Below are 22,272 nucleotides of genomic sequence, written 5' to 3'. Positions count from 1 at the left end.
GTAATTAAATATTCCTCAAAATATTATTCTACTGGCTTCACAGTATTCTAGCATATCTATATATCATAATATATTTAGCTATTAACATATTGATGATATTTAAGATATTTCTGATGTCTTATCCTCATAAATTATACTGAGATTAACACCTCTGTACATGAATTTCTATGCTGATCTAAAATTATTTCCTTAGGATAAATTCCAGAAGTAGAAATATTAGATATCTTAGGGCTTTTAATGTGTATTGCCAAATTGCCCCCAGGAAAGATTATATCAATTTTTAAAATTATATTCCAGGTTGCAATGTATCATAACCACACCCTTGCCATCACTGTTATTTTTTTAATCTTTGCTTATTTGATAAGTACAAAATGACACCTTACATATCAAATCATTGTCTGTGATTCCCCAGAGGTAACAGATTGGTGAGGAAATAGTTGTGAAGACTTTAACTTTTTACACATTCCTGTGTTCCTTGATTTTTTAGTAGTAAGTATGCATCATCTTTGCAATTAAAAATCAATAGCAGTTCATTGCTATTAGTTGATTACTATGGTTGAAATATTTTTATATATCTATTGGCCGTTTGAATGGCCTCTTTATTAATTATCCATTTGTGTTCATTTTACATTTTTCATATTGGGGTGTTTGTCTTTTCATTGTTTTCTAAGAGCTCTTTATATATAAGGGTATTGTTTAAAAGTCCTCTTATTCAAGATGTCTTCCCTGACCTTCCTAGAGCAATCCTCGTTCTCGACAAAACATGTACGCTTCATGCTTCCTTATTTTTCTTCGTATCACCATTTGCCCATAAAAATGTAAACTCAATGGAAACAGAGATTTTTGTTCACGGTTGTATCCCTAGCACCTTGAATAGTGACTAACATGTAGTAAGCACTCTATAAATAACTGAAGCATTAATTAATGAATTAATAAGCACAGGTTCTTCATAGAAGGAGAACAGAATGGTGGTTGTCAGGGGTTGTGGGTGGGGGAAACAGGAAGATATTGGCCAAAGGATACAAAGTTTCTATACAAGATAAGTTCTGGAGATCTAATGTACAGCATGGTGACTATAATTAACAATGCTGTATTGTATTCCTGAAATTTTCTAAGAGAGTAGATCTTAAGTGTTCTCACCATTTTAAAAAATGGTAACTATATGAGGTAAAGGCTATGTTAATTAGCTTGATGGTGGCAATCATTTCACAATGTATACATGAGTCAAAACATCAAGTTGTACACCTTAAATATACACAATTTGTATTTGTCAATTACACTCCCAATAAAGCTGAAAAACAAATTAATAAATATAGGTTCTCTGCACTATAAATTTAAAATATTTTCCCAGCTGATAGTGAGAGCTGCTGGTATTTTTCTTTGTGCTCATTTTCATTGTTTTTATGCTCTTGAAGTCCTCTTCAGTTTCAAAATTAATTGGATATTTATTTATATTTTCTTCTAATAATTTTATTATTTGAGTTTTCATATTAACTAATAAATGTGAAATTTATTTTTGTCATATAGTGGGAAATAAAATCATATTTTTTCCAATTGTTAACCAATTACATGGCACCATTTAGTAAATGATCCTTGCTTTCCTCATTGACTTAAAGAAAACGTGGTTAACTTCTATCTTGTCTCCTCAGTGGCAATATAAACTACAAGGTGACGTACCACTTACGCTTTCTCTATGTCTCTCTGGGCTGAATACAGGCCTGGTCAGTGAAGGATGATCTATAAATATTTGGTGGAGGGATGAATGGATGGATATTTTCAAGCTAAAAATTTTTTTTTAAAGAGCCTAACTACTAAACAGTAAGTCCACTCACTAAAGTCTGGAGGCAAATCATCATAGAGGGCAAGGTTTGACCCAGAATAAATGAATACTCTCTAACAGCAGGGCACTGTAACCAGTATAGAGCTAGTCATCAGTAACAAAATACATTTAATAAACACCTGACACTGTCCAAAAGAAATTGCATAGAGTTGATCCTACCATCAAGGAGCTCCTAAAAATTATTGTTTAGGGAGCCTAGGGTAGAACAGAGCTTCCAAGGGTGTCCCCTCCGACTGCCCCTTCCCTTGAAGTAACAGTAACTCCCTGAAAGAAATAGATTGCTTTGTTACAGAAGGTGCCCCAAATCCTGCTGGATGCAGTCCATCAGCCTCCAACATGCATTGGGTTTAATAATTCTGGAATCAAATCTAGTTTAAAAGAAAATCTACCTCATTTTTGGCTCTTAAGTCAAACCCCAAGTGCCAAGTATATATTGATTCTGTAGGGCTCAGTCAGCCTCCTATGGCCTGAAATTAAAAATAACAGCAAGAACAAAAATACATTTTTTTATTGAATTTTGGCTCTTTTCTTATAATCTATAACAAACAGCAAAATGAGCAGAGCCATGGTGGGCTGCCTCTCATGCCAACAAATCCCACGAAGAGAATGACAATCAGTGAAATATATTGTTAAGCATGAATAGCAGCTAAAATATTTATCTCTGTTGCAAGGTATTAAGATGAAAAAACTCTCAAAGTGGAAGCTTCAAGCAATTGCATTAGAAGTTGCATAATTTGGTTAGACTGACCTTAGAACGGAATAAAAAGCTGCTTATTTCCATAATGTTGGCCTTCAACTGTATAAAAGGTTAGATAATTTATCATGATATACAAAACAGTTTTCAAGAATACCCAACTTAAAAGGAGATCTCGGTGACTTCCAGCTCTGTAAATTTTTAGGTACAGTGATAATCGACATAATTTATATTTAAGTGAATTTGTGCTCTCCTGAAAGGTCGTTTGCCAGGCAAGACACGTGCATCTCCTATTCATCCCTAAAACAAGTACAGACCAAATGAAGCAAGGTTAGAATACCCATTGCTGCCTTTATGGCAGAACTCGCATTGGACAGGAAGACATATTTGAACAGAGAGGCTCTGAGTTTTGGCATGCACACTCACAACCCAGATTATACACAGAATATGCTGTCCTCATTGAAAGCTAATGTGCTGTACCTATTGTGTCACCTGCCATAGCTAAGTCCTCTGTCTTCAATATCACCTACAGAGCAACCATTGTCATCACATGGACTCAAACTTTAATGCAGGCAGCTATATGAAGCCCTTCAAACCAATGCAGCAAACATTGACACATTTACACCTAGAGCTGAAAGACAACTTGGAGATCCCCTAACCCAATCTCTTCACATATTGTTGCAGGTTTGGTGTAGTTCGGCATTTCTCTGGAATTTTCAGAATTCTCTATGTCTTGGGTTCTGATTTCCCTAGTAATAACAGGTTTCAACAAACTAAAGCTTCTTTTTTACGTGGTTGTTTCATCTGTTTTGCTAGTGACCTCCTCCCCTACCTCAGAATTGCAGATTTCTAGATGGTTATCTTTGATGATACAGTCACTTGGGCTCACTCACACACTAGAGAAAACTGTCCTGATAGAGTTTGCTAGGCTCAAAGAGTGAGGAGAGCAAAGTGTTGCAAACATCACACATATTTATTTGATCCCATACTTCCAAATATGACACCATGCACAGCCACAAACCTTTACAGGTACGGATTTGTCTCCACCTTCCATGATCTTCTCTTGAGGGTACCTGGTGATCAGATGTGCAAAAACCAAGCCCCGGATGTCATTCCAACAATGCCCAGTGCCATGGTATTTATAGCTTACCAGTTTTATAAGGTTTTGCTCCATCAGGCCACTACACAATGCAGAGTTTTTGCAAAGGCAGGTTAGCTTTCTTTCCGTTTCAGGAAATTATTATATTTTTACTGCAACAAAGCACACCTCTTTTTCTATTTCTAAAGAATTACCAGTAAAGGCAAAATTAGAATGACCTAGAAGTGTAAGTACACATATGCCATTAGTAAGTGCACAAGCCACACAGAAAATTGGTGTTTCATATGTAGTATTTGCGATTTGTTTCCAAAGAGCCATAACTATCATAAAATTATTTTGCAATTTTAAAATCAGGCAAAATTTCACTACGAAAATAAACAATATTTAGTACTAATACCATTGTCTTCTCTCCCCTAAGCTTTTAGGAACAAATGTTACCATTAGCATACTCCATCACTCAAAAGTCTATACTTGAAAAAATGGAAATGCACTAATTAAAGAAATGATCAGTACAGCAAGCTCATAGTCGATGCCAATCTTATGAGTGCAGTGTGTCTGTGTCCTTACTGTGGCCTCTGTGCCTGGCTGCACAGAGGAGGAAATCAGTCTTCCAACAAGCCATTCACCATTACCTGTAGCCATATGCCTCTGTTCGTCCCTGTATCTCCAGAGCCCTGCCTCCTTCAAGTATGTCAAGTTTCAAATATGAATGCTAGATTATGGACCTTTTTAGTTATAAAAAAGCCTCTTAAAGGTTAAGCCAATCCCTCTGAACACAGTTTGACAGGGTCTCCCTGTCCATTCTTCTCACTTAGAAAAGATACGGTTTTATAGCAAACGACCTGTATACATAGGCAGCCCAAAGCAGACTCCCTCAAGCCAAGAGAATTAAAGAAGAGGAAAGCTTGATACAGAATTGTGCCCAAAAGAAACAAAAAGAGAAAGCAAGCCTCAGAAAATAATTTCTAATAAATTGAAAATATGCACTATAAAGTATTCTTAAGCTGAGTTGTATGCACAGCAATGATTATTCGGCTGCTTCCTACTCACCGAGTTCTCAATTAAAGAGTCTCTGAGATATCTATCCTTGAGCTATATCAAATTGGGGTGTCATGGTCTCACATTTGGGGGATCACAGCCTGCTGTGACTAAGCTTATGAGCATTTCCTCAGGGAGACAACCAGCAGAATGTCAAAGAGTTGGGAAGGGGGCTCTGAGGACCTAATATCATAGACATGTGTACAGTCAGCCCAGCCAGTAAAGGCTCCATCATCACAGAGGCAAAAAAGTGAATGAGAGAAGCAGATAATGTTCATTTTATTCCCTCCCGCTTCTTTCTCTCTCTCCTTCCCCCCTCCCTCTCCCACACATACATACACACACACACACACACACACACACACACACACACTCTCCCCTGAAGAGGGATCTGGCCTTTGGATTGAACTTTTCTTCCTGTCAGCTTACACAGGGAATCCATTTTGCTCAGAAGAGCAAACTACACAATCTGAGAAGAGGTGCCCTTCATGCTCTGGAAATCAGATTTGGGAGCGAAAATAATCCAGAAGGCAGAGACCGCCAAGGCCAGTGCTGGTGGCAGTGAGGGAGAGCAGCTTGCCACAGAACAGCGGCCAGATGGGGCCCAGTGGGAGAAACTGAAAACTGGCCACCCTGGCACTCAGAGACTTAATGGAGCATCAGAAGACTATGCACATCAAGGCAGTGCTTAAGCATCTGACATTAAGAAGCCGCAGTGCAGCCAGGCATGGTGGCTCAAGCCTATAATCCCAGCACTTTGGGAGGCAGAGGCGGGTGGATCACCTGAGGTCAGGAGTTCGAGACCAGCCTGGCCAACACGGTGAAACTCTGTCTCTACTAAAAATACAAAAAAAAAAAAAAAAAATTAGCCGGGCATGGTGGTGCATGCCTGTAATCCCAGCTATTCAGAAGGCTGAGGCAGCAGAATCGCTTGAACCCAGGAGGTGGAGGTTGCAGTGTGCCGAGATCACACCACTGCACTCCAGCCTGGGTGACAGAGCGAGACTCCGTCTCGATAACAACAACAAAAAGAAGCCGCGGTGCTAGCCCATGAACAGAGCTCAAGGAGAACAGAGATTTGACACCAAGCTTCCTGCCTGCTTCAGTCCCAAAGGGTCTGCTCAAAATTCTGTAGGCAGTTGGTCCTAACATGTGTCTGTCAATTTGTCTATCTCACTCTCATTCTCATTTTTCCCCATTCTGAAAAGTGATTTTTCTCCCTCCCCAAATACTGAATTTAAAGGAAAGTCTAAGAGAGCTCTTTCATTTTCCAAAGTAATTCCCAGGCTCTACCCAATACAGGAAATCCTTACTGACTTGGGGAGCTTTCGGAATCTGAGACGGCAAAGAGGAAGCCATCTCTTTTCAGGAACAAGCTCTAGAGGTGAAGACAAAAAACAAAACAAAACAACAACAGCAACAAAAAACATTCGTGATGGGCTTCTGTCCTTTGAGTCAAGGGTTTACAAACAGTGGAGAGAAAAGGATGGAAAGGTGGCAGCTGTCATATTTTATTTCATTTTTTAAGAATCTGGAGCAAATATTAAATGCTAATACTTGTTAAATTTCAATGGCTCGTACCCATCTTTTCTGGACACTATATTTTAAATATTACATAGTTGCAAGTTGTTTAATTAAGTAAAATTCAAACAGGAAGGCTAACCAGTGAGGATTCAAGGGCCAGATTTCAATCAAGGGAAAAATGAATTGGCCCACCTTTCAAAGGTTTTGTAAATCTTGTCAATTTGAGGAATCTAATTTTAAGCAAACAAGATATGTGAAAATCCAGACTTACAAAATAAATCAGTTAGGAGTTGATTATTCACATTATATAAGGACTCTTCCTTATGAAAGGATCCACCACAGGCTTTCTTTAAATACAGAATTCCACTGCTGTGATTAGCATGGGGTCTAATTTACAAAACAAACACTCTTAGGCTGACCAGCTTTTCAGGAACACAGCTACCATTGAAAGCATACCCGCAGGTCCTCCTGGAGAGTCCTGTCAGGTTTTTCATTAAGTGACAGAAAACGCTGGGAAGCTGCACCAGAGGAACTACTATGAAGCAAAATGGAGGCTTGTTTGGCTGCAAATGTTGTGTGCCTGGGTAAGTCATTTGCCTTTTCCATTTTCATCACTGTAGAGTGGAAACACTGGTCCATTCTGACAGCTCTTCTAGAAATGCTGTGGAGCTGTGTGGTCCTAACCAATATGCCTAATGATAACAAGTAAGGTTTCCGCATAGGAGCTCAAGCTCCCGGAGTTGGCAGAGTTGCTGTCCCCACAGCTGCAGGAATTTTCTTCATCATTCCCCTAGGGGGCACAGGGAGGTGCTAGCAGCCTGGGTACACCGACCAGAAGCTGAGTGACCCCACTATGCAGCCCACACAAAAACCACTCTAACTACACAGCAGCCAAATAGGAAATGTAACTTGAAGAGCATTTCCCTCTGCAAACAACTGATCCTCTGGGATTTTCACTTCAAGCCTCTCAATTGTTCGAAGTAAATGAGGCTCACATCAAAGGCCAGCCAGTCACACATCAAGAAATCAAACTTCTTCTCCGTGGGGGAAAATGGCTGCTCCAGAGCCAGCCTCCCACCTCTCACACACAGGCCTCTTGTAAAAACAACTTTATTTACCCACATCTGAGACACTCGATTCAACCAAGCTTGGCCTCCCCTAAATCCTGGAAGCTGAGGTACACATGCAGAGGGGTCAACATCTGAAACTTGAAGCAGACGCCTAAAAGCCACAGCACTGCCACAGCTGAAAGACTCCAGCTTTGCCAGGAGGTGACTTCATCCTTTTTTAGTTCCCTAATTCCTAACAAGCAATCCCCTAAGCCCTTAGCTTCTGCCCTGGGCACAATAAGCTCAAGCCACAGCACAGGCTGGGGCAAGGTTAGGGAGAGAGAGGTCTGCAGCTCGCCCCACCTTGTAAGTCTGACTGACAATCAGAGAAAAAACCAGGTGGAGCCACCTGGACCCAAAACAAGTGGTCCTCTGATAAGGCGAATTCCAAAGCCTTAGGGCCCTCTCTGGAAAATGTCCTGCCTCCAGCCCCTTAGGGAGAAAAAATCTCAGGATCATTAGCAAGAGCTCTGGCTGAGCTCAACTTTAGCGAAGGTGTACGGGGAGAGAGGTGATCTCTAAGGTAACCAGCTAATTGCCAATAAGGAATGATAATAATAAATTAGCAGATACTAATGTAAACTAACTCAGTTCTGCAGTTCTGTGGCAGTTGCATGGAGACAACAGAGGAACAGTTTATTCTGGAACACATCTTGCAAGCCCATCCCCGCTGGGAAACTGGCTGTCTCAGCTAGAGGTGAAACACGCCAATAAGATACAATGTAGGCAATGGGTGGCCCTAGAATGACTGCTGGTAGAAATGGAGTCCTTGATTTTTGAAGAAAACTGAAATGAGAATGCTTGAAAAGATGTGGGCTGCGTTGTTTTTCATTGCTTTCTCCTGCAGGGTTATTTTGACCCTTAGGGATAGGACTTAAACGATTATAAGACCCCGCTGTAATAAGGAAACAAACAAGATGTGCACTAAAGGGTTTGTTGGTTTGTTTTAATTAGAGGTGATGCTTTGTGTCATTTCCATGCTATCCAAACCAGTCTTATCATGCCTATTATTTTTTAGCGCTTTCTGAATCTACTACCTGATAGGTTTGTGGCTGTCTAATTTAGCCCAGAATTTCATTTAAGTCACTGCAAATCTCTAACTTTAAAACTGTTTTAGGAACTAAAGTGTACTGGACTATTTGTTTTAAAAGCCTAACTAATGTTTTATTTTCATTATTTCCACTAAGATGACCAGGCATTCAGACTTTCTGTAGGATAATTGGAAGCATTCAATTTGGCTACCACACACATTCTTGTTCTGCAAACTCTTCCACGGCTACTACATCGTTACTTATGAAGACTGTTGCATGAGTGACTATAGCAGAGCATGCACACACAACCCTTAGATGCCTCATATCAAAGAAACTACAGTTTCCTGATGAAAGGTAGAAAATAGAATTCATGATTGAGATTGAAACCAAAATTTAAATCCCTACGTAACTATGACTGTAATTCTCTAAGTTTTTACCTCCTATCACTCCGTTAGAACTGTCAGCTCAGAAACATTCAACATCAGAAAACTAAAATTTAAAAATACTGCACAAAAGACACTGGGTGTTTGGGCCATTTCACCCCTCCTGGAGGCAGGAAGAAGTCTCACCCAAGTCTCCATTTCCAGTACAAGCAATGAGTTGCATTTTCTTCCTCCAATAATGACTGGACCCAGGTGACAAAAATGGTAATGCAGCAACGCTGCTGTACAAAGGAATAACACTTTCCAGCATCCAGAGGCACCAGTAGACATGTCTCCATTCCATAAGACTGGAAGAAAAAGTATTTGCCATACTAAGGAGCCTCTCAAAAAACTTGGACTATTTTTAGAAAGATCTTAGCAAACTGATAAACCTACTATCTTTCTTCTCCATTTTCCTTCTTTTTCAACCTCCTTTCCTCTCTCTTCACTCTTTTCTACTCCCTCATACACACACACACACACACACACACACACACACACACCGTCTAATTCATTCACATATACACTAAGTCTATGAGTAAAATAAACCAGGATACCAAGGAATGCAAACCTCACCTTTCAGTTTAAAATATGTAAAAGATACCTGACATCACTAATTCTACAAAAGTCTTCTGTAAACAGCAAAGGCATCCTCCACTTTGCCCCTCAAATTTGTGTACAAAACCACAAAATCCACACAGCTGATTTCCCAGCCAACATCAGAGGACAAGTAAATAATGATATACAATTCTACACAAGATTATCTCTGCAATACTGTAAACTGAGTTCCAATTCTTGACTAATGTTCTATTCCCTTTACCTTGTCTACCTAACCGCATTCAAAGTTGTATTTCTGTTAGCTTCTAGAGCCAACAATGTTCAGATGTGGCTAGGTTTGGACACTGATACAAGAGCTATCTTCCATTCAGCACTAAATTTTGAGGGTTCAATGGCAAACCTACATAAAATGTAAGGCTGCCATGAAAGGAAGAGAAAGGAGTTCTTAGGAGTCTACAAAGCGACAGGTGATCAGAAACTATCTTGTATTGCTTGCCAGTGAAATCATTCTGGGTGATCTTAGCTCCCCAACTAGACTGTGAACTCTCTGAGGGCAGAATTTACGTCTTGAACTTATTTGGAATCTCCATGGTCCTTGCCACACAGCTGAGCACATAGTAGATACTCCAACAATGCTTACTGACTTGATCTAATGCCATGGTGACAAATTTCAAAGTGTGATAGAGTACAGCTAGCATACAACAGGTCTGAGTGGACTCGTCTATAATCCCTTTGAGAGTAAGCCCTGTAACTGGATCTACAGCTCATAAAGGGAATGGGTTTGACACAGGTAATCCAATAGAGGAACCTACTAGGTAGTGCCCTTTTGTCCCAACCTGGAGAGTAAGAATGTAACATGTGCTCAGGAATAGGATGTTATTCTGAATTGAAATTACCTGTTTACTTGTCTTTCTGTAAGCTCCCTGGGGTCAAGAAACAAGTGTTTTATTATTTTTGATCCTCAGGAAATAGTACATTATCTGGCACATTCTAAATGTATAATAACTGGTAATGGGATAAATTAATGAACAAATGAAAGAATTATTTAATGAAATAATATAAAGAACAATGTAAGTAACATAATATGATTTAATAGAGAAATTTCTATAGAATCTTATATTTGCCACATCATAGCACTTATCATTCTGTGCTATAATTGCTTAATAAATGTTGCTTTCTTGAATGGATTAATTAATTAGGGAAATATAAAGATAATGTAAGAAATATATCAAGATGTTATTATCCTAGCAATGGAGAATATCCCATTGCACCTTATATTAGCATTTATTACTCTATATTGCAAATCACCTATTTACTTGATTGTCTCTCACGTTAGAATGTGCATTTCTTGTCTTTTTCATCTCTCTAATGCCAAAGCCTAGAGCAGTGCCTTACAAAGAGTAGGCTCAACAAATATCAGTTGAATGAATGAATCAATCATCCCTGCTCTTCTATAGATTTCATTGAACCTAAGTATTCCACCAAGTCCAGTGGCCTTTGGTATAAAAGAAAATGAGAAGTGCCATTTTCCCTATGCAGGGCATTGTGACTGATTCAAGTTAAATGGCCTGGTATATATTTGGCTGTAAGTGGGCCTCTCTCCTTTCTGAATGGGTTTGCCAGTTGAATTCTCCAGGAGGGACTAAATATTAGAAATACACACAACCTCACTATGTCTAGTACACACTGTCTTGGCCCTGACCAGCTGTACACACCAAAACTGTGTAATTTTGTTAACCAAGGAAAAGCATCTGGCTTTGTGAGTCAGAGACAGGATCAGAACTGAGATTTTAAATGGCTCTTCTAAATAATTGAAGCAATATTTTGTTTCATTCAGCCCATGGAAGAATCCCAGAAATGATACTAAGTCTTAGGTAAACCAAGCAGATGTAGTCATATGTTTTCTGTCCTCTCCATCTATTTCATAGACACCAGAACTCACATTTATCTAGTACCTTGGAATGATTGCTTAAGTGATCACCAAGTCCTCCGGATTCAACTCTTTTGTCCATCTCCACAAGTAACAGTGCTGTTACTTGTGAACAACTGAACCCACAACTTTGGCATCTTTCACCTCTACTGTTTAAATGATCAATATGAATAGTATGGCCATAACACTTTGTAGGACTTACCTGTATAGAAGCAGCCTAAATTCCTCTTTGGTTACAAGTGCCTAGGGAGACACAATCAGTAGTGCAAGCCATTGTAACACTGATTCTCCAACTGTCTGATGAAGAGGTCTACTCTTTTGGGGACATCAATGAGTTGGACCTTCTACACTACACAAGTCATCTTGGAAAAACTTTGCATGACAGGTATGCCCGTTTTGCAGATAAAGAAAGAGTCTTAGGTTCCACAGCAAGCAGTGATCCCTGGCTTCAAAATCATGATCAATCTGATTCCCCTACACACCACTACCTCTCACTTTCTATTGCTGAGCTATTGGTGATCCACAAGTAGTCTTCCAAGTAGTCTACGGTCTAGGCCTTAGTAGTATTCACTAACATTGATAAGTATAACTAAGTTTACCTAGCACAATATTGGACTTTCGAAAAAAATCCTTATTTATAGAGTTATAAATAGAAAATATTGGTGCTTTTGTTGCTGGCAGAATACCATCAGTTACTCATCAAAAGCACTGGTGTTCGGCCCCATTAATTCTGATGAGAATTATTGTTCAGGAACTAGAAGAAGCAATCAATGTAAGTGGTCCTAAGACCCCTTATCCTACAAAATTGACACAAATACTATGAGGCCATTTTATGTATGCATCATAGCCTGGGTATGTCAGGTTGAATTACTTTTAAGGCAGGAAGGTGTCACTGAAATCACATTTGCCAGGGAGTATGGAGTCCTTCAGTCTGGTCCTCCCTCTCTTGATGACCAGCTTTGTGAGTCTGAGTAAGTCTCTTAGCATCTCTGGACCTCTGTTTCATCATCTACTGAAGGGCAACCTATCAAGATACCTGATTGTGAGGATCAAACAAAACAATGTTTGGGAAGGTGCTTTGAAAGATGTGAAAGAGATCTCCAAGTGTGCAGTATTCTTTTCACTGGTAGCTTGGAAGAGGACATATGCCTTCCAGGGCATCAAATTTCTAACCAAAGAGGGACTTAAGCAATTCATGGAAAAATGAAATCAACTTAAGAAATGTTATTTATAGCCTTCCACCCAGCTACCCACCAGCCATCATCCATATACCACTCTACTGCCCTGAAATATTTCAATAGCCAGCAAACATCTGACCACATCACATTTTTAAAAATATTTCTACTTAAGCCCAGCGCGGTGGTAATCCCAGCACTTTGGGAGGCCAAGGCAGGCCGATCACCTGTGGTCAGGAGTTTGAGACCAGCCTCACCAACACGGAGAAACCCTGTCTCTACTAAAAATACAAAATTAGCCAGGCGTGATGGCGCATGCCTGTAATCCCAGCTACTCAGGAGGCTGGGGCAAGAGAATTGCTTGAAGCCGGGAGGCAGAGGTTGCGGTGAGCCAACATTGCACCATTGCACTCTAGCCTGGGCAACGAGAGAAACTCTATCTCAAAAAAAAAAAAAAAAAAAAAAAAAAATCTACTTAAAATCATTCATTCCTAGTGAAGAGAAACAGAGCTAAATTGAATGCATAGATAATTCTTATTCTTTTTTTTTTTTTTTCGTTGTTAGAGACGAGGTCTCACTATATTGCCCAGGCTGGCAAGCCGATCTGGAATTCCGGGCTCAAGGGATTCTCCTGCCTCGGCCTCCCAAAGTACTGGGATTACAGGTGTGAACCACTGCAACCAGTCAACTAATTCTTAAATTTTTAGCAATAATGACAGTTTCAATCTTCTCAACCATCAAATGTTACCACTAGAACTGCTAAGAAATGGCAAAGTGGCTTTTTAATTTTTTGCTTTGCCTCCTTTTAACCAGTCCATCCATATCTCACCAAAATGCTAGAGAACAGTGATGTGACGAAAGAAAAAGCAAATGGGGGCTTTAGGAGGCTGAATCACTCTCACACTGGAAAACTGGTCCCAGGGCATTAGAGGGTTTCATCCATTTTCAACACTACTTGATGACTCTTTCTAAGCCACTTTACTGGCATGCTGGTACTGCTGGCTGTCAAGCGTGCTATATTTGCAACAGGTGGAGCAAACTTGAGTTATGCCAGGATATCACACAGTGATTTCAAGGGTTCAGACTCTTTGAGTTGCCAATTCCAACACCCACACCTACACAAAGGCCCAGTATGTTAGGTTACCATTTGCTCCAAGAAGCACTGGTAGCAAACCCTTAGTATGAAAATAGGCATAAGCAGAAAAATTCCCCCCACCCCTGCCAGAGGATGTGCCAGCACAGCAGCTTATGGTATCCAGCAAGCAGCTAAAGAAGGAGGTCTGGGAGAACCTCACAGAGCCACTTAGCTGCACTCACCTCAGGCAGAGGCACACCGTTGATAATCAGGTCAGGCTGCTGGGGCCCCTGGCTGTTGAAAGAGTGATGGTAGATGTGGTTAGCACTGGTGTTGCGGGTATTCTGGTTCTCCACATTCAGGAAAGTGCTCTCAGAGCGGCGGCAGCCCAGAGGCAGCGTCTGCTGGTGGTAGTCAAAATAGTTGAGGGACGAGGTCAGGGAAGAGCAACTGACAACGTTCATCTTGTCTGTCTCCTCCACATCCCGGGGTACCAGGCGGATGTCATTCTTACTGATTTTTTTCTTCTTGCTTGATTTCTTTTGATGCCCATAGGAGTACTCAGCAATTCTATGTGACAGAAAAGGCAGCATGAATCACTAACACCCTCCCAAACCATGCACTGATTAATAAACATTAAGCACCCCAGAGGGTTGCACCCCATTTCTGCTCCAGCTCCTTATTCTGGCGCATTACATCATCGGGTTTCTCCCTGTGCTTTTTACATGGGAAAACAAGCTGAGGGCCATAAACTTTTCATATTAAACATAGTAACCTCCCACCAACCCCCCTAAAAAAGTTTCTATACTTTGGATTTGGAATTTTTCATTGTGAGTGGCCTGTGAGCACGGGTGTGGGGACAGGGAAAGTTGAGCCTATGGGAGAGAAAGCATGAAAATGCTCAAATCTGGAGCTTCCCTGGAACCAAAAGGAACTCCTAGGTGAAATACAAAGCAAGTCACCAAAGAGGAGATAGAGGAAGATAAAAAATACCCGCCTCCCCCCCTCCCCGCTTGCCAGTTCCTCCAGGCATTTGCCATGTGGCACACGCCCTCAGTCGGCTTCCTCTATGACTCACTTGATCAGTTTTGGACTGGGGTAGGAGATCAGACCCCATTCTTTCACGTCTCCTCCACACCCTCCTCCCTGCCCTAGCCCAGTTCCCTTTTACTCTCCCCCCGACCCCCTCCTCTCCTAGAAAAATCTAATAGCCAAACCCATTTAAATGAGGGGAAATGCCTTTTTACCTCTTTCCCCTTAGGCTCACTTTCTCCTCTGTCTTTTTGTCTTGCTCCTCGCTAATGGGAGAAACTGAGATGCAATGCAGACACTTGCTGTTTTGTCCTTTTATAAAACAGCCGAGGAGACAAGTGATGGTTAAACAATTACTGCAAAGGAATTTAAAGGTTAGTGCATTCAGCATCCTTCTCCATTCAGGTGTACCTACAAGCAGCTGTGCTGCAACTGGAACATAAAGAGCTCAATTTAATTAACACTGACACAGACCCAGCAACGTGCACCAAAGACACCAAGCATTAAGAGACTTATCAAAAGAAATACATTTAAATGTAGCCAGATTCTCAAAGTCATTTGTTACTTTGCACATAATGATGCAGTTTATTTTTTGGAAATTCGATTTCTGGGCAATAATCAGCAAAACAATAGGGTTAATAAATAATACGGGTTGATCTTTACAAGGGAAAGACTGTGCCTTATTTTCACTCGACAAAGCTAATTGTCTGAATACAAAAAGGGAGCCCAATTCAAGCAGCAATTGCAGATCATCTCGCAAGTCTCATAAATGAATGCATTTCAGGAAGAGGTTCTGCAGAGGCTTAGCAAAAGAAACCTCTGCCTAATCACATGGAAAGACACACTCCTGAACTTTAGGTCTCTAAAAAGTCTGAACAGATAGGGAGACTGCACATCTACAGAGGCAAAATCTTGCTCTGTCCCCAGGATCTATCTAGAGCTAAGCAATTGAGTTCCCCTCACCCCTTCGCTCTGTGCTCAGGCAGATTTGCAGTGATGGCAAACTGGTACTACTGGGGTTTGGGAGCAGATAAAATCCCCAAAACCCTAGTACTAAGGTTGATTTTCTATTCTCATCTGTTTACAGAATCAATGGGAAATTTTAATCATTTTGTTTACCCAAGATGAGTAAGTTTGGCAATGCCCCATGAAATTATTCAGCTGAAGCATTCATTGTGCAGCCCTTTCTGTATTGACCAATTATTTAATTATACTGTACTTCATTAATCCCAAACCATCACAGGAAACAGAGTGCTTCACAAAATACACATTTGGGTGAAGTTGGAGAGCACTTTGATTTACTCTTTTTTTTCAATATTTGGATGCTCTCCTCCTGTTTAATCATCTCCTTGGCAAGTTCTCAGAAAGGGCTCTCACTTCTACTCATACATCACCAAGAGGTGGCAAAGCCTTCAATATCTTTATTTCAAGCTAATTTCTTTTTCATCAAGGAAAGCATCTTATGCATTTACTTCTATGCTGAGAAAATGGCTTTAAAAGAGTCCTCTCCATAATTATCTCCATATAAATAAAATTTTATTGACCCCACATTTTTCTCCTATAAAAATCGCCACTAGCAGTCACAGGTTTGAAAGGTAAGAGCAATATTAATTTCCATTTCTCCCATCTGAAATGACTTGGTGCTGAAGGAAAGAAAAGTCATGGCCATTTCACTAGTAACAGGATTAAAGCATTTATGAGGCATTGCAGCTGCTCTTTTATGGCACCTGATTGATATTCATGTGTGGTTAGCATTTGTCTACTAACTTGTGTAACGCAGAGAATAGTAAAAGGGAAACAATAATTGCATGGCTGTTACATATTCAGGGGGCTCTGATTCACAGAAGTGTGCATTTCAGACGGTGTCAAATACAAACTGAACCAGAGGAACATATTTTGACTGATTAACATGCAGACACAAATGGCACAAAAAGACACACTGATGTGTAGGTGTGTGGAAAGCACACACACACCTTGGTTGTAAATAGCAGCATCATTCATTTTCAGCAAACTAAAGAAACAACTTTTTTCAACTGTTTCGATGAGACACTGCTGGAAAAAAAAATGTCATGTATTATTCTAAATTGGATTCTAGGATTTTAGAAATGCTTAGACTTATGTGCTCTATCCAAATGTAAGAAAGGGGTTCAGTAAGACCTTCTAATGTGCTTATCAGGAAATCTTTTTTAAAAATACTGTGCTTCCACATTTCTTTTCTCCCTTCTCCTCCCCCTTCTATCCCTCTCTCCCCCCTCACACACACACACACACACACACACACACACACACACATCCTGCACATACTTCAAGAGAAACTGTAACACAATAGCCCACAGTGACATCCACTGGTAGCAACCAGATCTTAATGCCACAACACAGCCTCACATTAGAGGAAAGCATCATCAACTCTAGAAGATTGCTATTTTTACTGAAACATCTGGATGCAAAGTCTTGTTCCTCATTGGGATGTTTGGTCTCCACACTACCAACCAACCAGATATTTGAAAACATACAGATGCCTGACAGAATTTCACTTTATATAGCCAGATGTTTGGGGACTAGATAAAAAACAAGCCAAGAATAAACTAAAAACCACTAATCACCTGCATCTCCACACACTCCTGTTCTCTCCTCCCCCTAATCTCCCTTTCCCATTTTACACTCCCACTCCCAGTCTCTCTCCAGAGTTCATCACTGCAACAAGACAGGGTAGCTGCCAACACTCCCTCTCCTTTCATTCAGTACCTGTCCCAAAAACACTGTGCCCCAGACACCAAGTTGTGGTAGTTGGCGGTTTTCCTAAAAACATGAACAATCTCTCTCTCCCTCTCTCTCTCTCTCTCTCTCTCTCTCTCTCTCTCTCTCTCTCTGTTTTTCCTGCCATAACTTCATGGAGACAGCTATGCAAATTTTAAAATGGTAATTGCTTTTCTGCTCATCATCATTATGTGACAGAATCCATTCAAACACTAAATGATTGTCTTCCAGCAAATTGTCAGATCAAAAGAATTGATCAACTTGGACTGCCACAAACTTTTCACCCTACAAAAAGAAGCACTGCAAGTATGCTGCATGCATTTAAGTAGGAAACAAAAGCACCAGGATTTTCACACAGAGACACAGATAAACACACCTTATTCATCCAAGACAAAGAAAGAAAACTTGGCTTTACCTGCAGTTGTAGGTCCGGATCTCTTTGTTGTCTCGCTTGCACTTGATTGCCACGAAGATCATAGTTACAAAGAGGATGCCCGCAATGGAGCCCAGGGCAATAATGAAAATCAAGGACAAGTTCACAGAGCCCATTGACTCTTGGGCATCGAGAGCAGGGGACAAGTATATTAGGACGAGAGCAGAGGCAGAGAGAGATGTCTTGCCGTGGTCGTGAGCCACCACGATAAGCTCATAGGAGGACTTGGAGCTCTCCCCGAAGGTGCGGGTGGTTCTGACTTCGCCGTTGACCTGGTCTATTTCAAAGAAGCCGCGGTCGCCCTCCGTCATGTCGTAGGTGACTCGGCCATTTTCGCCCTCATCGTAGTCTTCTGCCTTGACAATAGTCACCAGGTAGCCTATGCCAGCGTTGCGGGGTATGTAGACTTCGGCAGTGCCGTTAATCAGAGGTGGGGCTGTGATGACCGGGGTGTTGTCGTTGACGTCGAGGATGATGACCCTCACCGTAGCGTTGCTTTGCAGTGAGGGAAGGCCGCCGTCCTTGGCCAGCACCTTGAATTCGAACGCCTTGGTCTGCTCGTGGTTAAAGGATCGCAGCGCGTAGATGTCGCCTGAGTTTGGGTTGATGGAGACATAGGTGAAGACAGGCATGTCCCGCACCTGCGACGGCACGATCTGGTAGGAGACACTGCCGTTGAGACCCAGGTCGGGGTCGCGAGCAGACACAGAGAGCAGATAGGCGCCAGGCGTGTTGTTCTCCTGCACAATGACCTGGTAGTAGGGCTTGGAAAAGTGCGGGTGGTTGTCATTTTCGTCAGAGATGAGCACGGTAAAGGACTTGGCACTCTGCAGCATGGGCACGCCGCCGTCGCGTGCCTGAATTGTGAGGTTGTATTGGTCGTGCTGCTCGCGGTCCAGCCGTCCGTCCACCAGAATAGTGGAGAAGCTCTCGTATTCCTGCAGTCGAAAGGGCACATTGCCCAGCAAACGGCACTGCACACGTCCATTGAGGCCTGAGTCGCGATCAGACACCCGCACCAAGGCGATCACGTAGCCCGGGGGGGCGCTCTCGCTGACCTCCACAAGCTCACTGTTGACTGACAGCAGGTTGATGACCGGCGGATTGTCATTGGTGTCCAGCACGCTGACGGTGACCTTGCAGTGTGCCGGGATGGAATTGGGCCCCAAGTCCTTAGCCTGCACGTCCAGCTCGTACACGTGCCCCTCTTCGTAGTCTAAAGCGCCAGTGACAGTGACCAGGCCACTGTGCGGGTCGATCTGAAAGAGCTCACGCGTGCGGTCGTTGACGTAGCCATAGAAGGAGTAGACCACCTGGCCGTTGGTGCCCTCGTCTGGATCGCTGGCGTTGAGGCGGATGACGGGTGTGTTGGGAGGCGAGTTTTCTGGCACGCTCACCGAGTAGGTGGACTCGCTAAACACCGGGTTGTTGTCATTGGAGTCGGTCACCTTGATACTAAGGCCAACGGTGCCCAGGCGCGGCGGGTCGCCACCGTCTAGCGCAGTGATTCGGAAGCTGTAGTGCGACTGCGTCTCGCGGTCCAGGCTCTTTTCCACCACGAGTTCGGCGAAGCGCGAGCCGTCGCCGCGCGTCTTGATCTCCAGGCCGAACAGCTCGTTGGGCGTAAGCTCGTAAGTCTGCACGCCAAAGCTTCCTGAGTCTGGATCGTAAGCGCTGTCCAGCGGGATGCGCGTGCCAGGGCTGGCTGCCTCCGAGATCTCCAGCTCCATCTGTGCTGCCGGAAAACTGGGCGCATTGTCGTTCAGGTCCTTGATCTCCACCTTTATCACGCAGATTTCCATTGAGCTGGACATGACCTCGAGCGAGATGATGCACTTGGGGCTCTGGCGGCACAGCAGGTCACGGTCAATCTTCTGCTTGGTGACCAGCAGGCCAGAGCTGGGATTGATGTCCACTAGGTGTGGAGCCGAGTTGGACACCACGCGAAAGGCCGAAGCCTGCCGGGAGTCCAGCGCGAAGCCCGCCTCCCGCGCGTCCTTGGCCACGTTGGCAATCACCGTCCCGGCGCGCTGCTCCTCTTCTACTGAGTACTTGAGGTTAATGAGGGCGGCTGCCTGCGTCCATAGTACGGCCAGCAGCAGCAGCACCGGCAGCAGGAGCGACTCCATGGCTGCGCGGGGCTCTGCCTGGCCTCGCCTCTCCACACCCCTCCGAGACCGACGCCGTCGGCGCTCCAGCTTCCCGCCGGTTCGGGCCGCCTGTTGCGCGCGCCCCGTGGCCCCGGAGGCCGCGGGAGGAGTCCCGCCCAGGGCGGCCCGGCGGCGCGCGGGGGACACCCGCGGCGGCTCCAATGCTGAGGTTGCGGCGGCCGCGGCGGGGGCTCGCGGGGGCCCCGGGGGCTCCGAGGGGCCAAGGGAGCGCCGCGCGGCCCCGAGCCCCCTCCCTCCAGCCCGGCTACTCAGTTTTCCCCCTTCAAAGTTAGCCGGGCGCGACTGTCCGCAGCCGCCCAGGGCTGCGGGTCGGGCAGCGTCTGCGCGGCCTGGAGGACGCGCCGCTGAGTCCGGATAGTACTTGAGGCGAAGGCAAAGAGGGCGGAGGAGGCGCAGCCCTTCAGGCACTGCCCGGCCCGCCGCGGCGCACCGGCACTGAGGCTGGCGAACTCGCTGTCTGTGCACCTGGCATGCGCAAAGACCTCCCCCCAGCGCTCCCGGTTCACTGCGGAGAGAGTACCCGCTTGGAATGGGCCCTCCGGGGTCTGGGGGGGCCACACTGGCCTCTTCAAGGCCTGTTCGGGAGAAAGGGGGTGTCACAGGCGGGAGTCAGTTACTGGCAAGCGCCGCGGGCACCCGGCTATAGGGTTGAGCCGGATGGCGGTCCCGGGGCCAGCAGAGGAAGGGGGAGGGGAGAGAGGCTGCCAGGGCTTGAGGGCGCTCCCTCGCGCTAAGGCTGGCTTCGGAGGGCTTGGGGGCGCGTCTGTCCAGGATCCGAGGTGGGAGCGGAGTTCCCCCCACAGAGCAGTTGAGGGTCTGCGGGCGTTTGCGTCTAGGAAATCAAAGTTAACAACGCAGCCCGACCCTCCACGTCAAGTTTGTGGAAACAGGGAGGTGGCAATTTGTCCAAGAAAATCAAAGCCCCGGTCTTTCTAATGGTCCGGGGTGGCGGGGAATGGGGAAGAGGGAAGGGGAGGCAACAACAGTACCGGCCAGGAGAGGCGGGGCCGCCGCCGTGGGTACCGGGTGCTTCTCCTCTCTCCGTTTGGGCTGGGGTGTCGCTCCAAGGGCCGCCGCCGCCGCCGCCGCCGCCGCGGGAGGAAGCCCTCCTAGCTCAGTTGCATGTCGCTCGGATCCGCCTCAGCAGCTGCCACAGTCGACGATTTTGTCGCCGCCAAAGTTTACTTGCAGGAGAGTCTTGATTTCATCTTCCCGGAGAGGCGCTGGCCGCGCTGCCTTGGGCTCCCTCCCTCCCGGGCGCTCGCGCACTCGGGAGGTCTGTCTCGCTTTCTCTGTCTGTCTCGGGCTGTGTGTGAATGTGTGAGAGAGAGAAGAGTGTGTGGTGTTGGGAGTGTGAGTGTGGAGTATGAGCAAGCAGGAGGCAATGGGTTTGGGGTAGGAGGTTTAGGATTTCGGATGAATCCGCTCAGCCGGAATGCCGCGGAGCGCAACGCGCCAAGGGCCAGCACCTGGCTAGGGACGCGGGTGCCAGTGCCTCCCGGGCAAGCCGGGCATGGTGCACCGGAGCTGTGCTGCCGTCTGTGCCCGCTCGTCCGTCTCCGCGCTGCGCCAGCCGCCGCCGCTACTGCTGCTGCTGCTCTTCCCGATGCCGCAAACTACTGGCCGCGGAGTCTGGAGAAAGCCGGAGAGAGCTCGAGCTGCCGAGCCCGGCTACGCCAGGCGCTGGCCAATCAGCGCGCCGCCCAGCGGGCTCCAGTCTTGGGGCGGGGCCAAGGGGAGGGGGGTGGCGGGGGGTAGGACCAAACGGAAACTTACACACCGGCAGGACCAAGTGGTACCCCGGCCCGTAGAGCCCTGGCGGGATTCAAGGGAGGACGGACAGACAGGCCAGGCGGGAGCAATAAATAGGGCAGGAATGAGCAGGGAGGCGATGTGCTGGGGCTGCGGCTGAGCCTCGCCGGGAACTGTGCGCTTCTCATGTTTGCAGAGATTTCAGGAAAGATGAGGATGTTATGATTCTCTTGTGTTTAACTCCCTCACATATCTTCATATCTTGAATATAATATCTGTATTGTAATCATATATATATCCCTCTCTTTCTTCTTGTCTCTTCACCCTAAAAATTTGTCTGTTTTTGTTTGCCTCTCTTCTCATTCTCCGGTAGTGGAAGGAAGAAAGGGAAGGAGAAAGCGCCCCTGAGGTGGTCATTCATCCCGCTTTTGGCCGGTGCATCTTCACATCAGGCGACAGCCACGGCCGCCATCCCCCCCGGACCGTCACCCCCATCCTTCCACCCCGGGCAGACGCCACACTACTCTCTGCCCGCTGCACTCCCAGCAGGGCCCCCTGGTTCGGTTCGCTCTTGTCTGTTGCTTGTTAATCAAATGGGATATGTGGCACAGAGAATGAGCTGCGGAGGGGGC

The 22,272-nt window shown here is 44.9% G+C and overlaps 1 protein-coding gene across 4 annotated transcripts in view; it reads right to left on the bottom strand.

Annotated features, from left to right (window-relative positions):
• Positions 1-21,532, bottom strand: part of LOC105499288 (protocadherin 19) — a 115,773-nt gene extending 94,241 nt beyond the window's left edge. For 2 of the 4 annotated variants that reach the window (XM_011771803.3, XM_011771804.3), the window contains exons 1-2: positions 17,700-20,493; positions 13,738-14,065 (exon numbers count right to left, since the gene is read on the bottom strand). In XM_011771803.3, the coding sequence (XP_011770105.1) occupies positions 13,738-14,065; positions 17,700-19,846 (2,475 nt within the window). In that variant the 5' untranslated portion in view covers positions 19,847-20,493. Of the gene's footprint in view, positions 1-13,737; positions 14,066-14,742; positions 14,884-17,699 lie in introns of all 4 variants that reach the window. The other 2 variants (XM_011771801.3, XM_071089143.1) reach the window with 2 other exon arrangements.
• Positions 21,533-22,272: the final 740 nt, after the last annotated feature.

The sequence above is a fragment of the Macaca nemestrina genome, chromosome X (genome assembly GCF_043159975.1).
Source record: "Macaca nemestrina isolate mMacNem1 chromosome X, mMacNem.hap1, whole genome shotgun sequence".
NCBI lineage: Eukaryota > Metazoa > Chordata > Mammalia > Primates > Cercopithecidae > Macaca > Macaca nemestrina.
The sequence above is the reverse complement of the archived record's forward strand: the minus strand, read 5'-3'. Positions and strand labels throughout refer to the sequence as shown.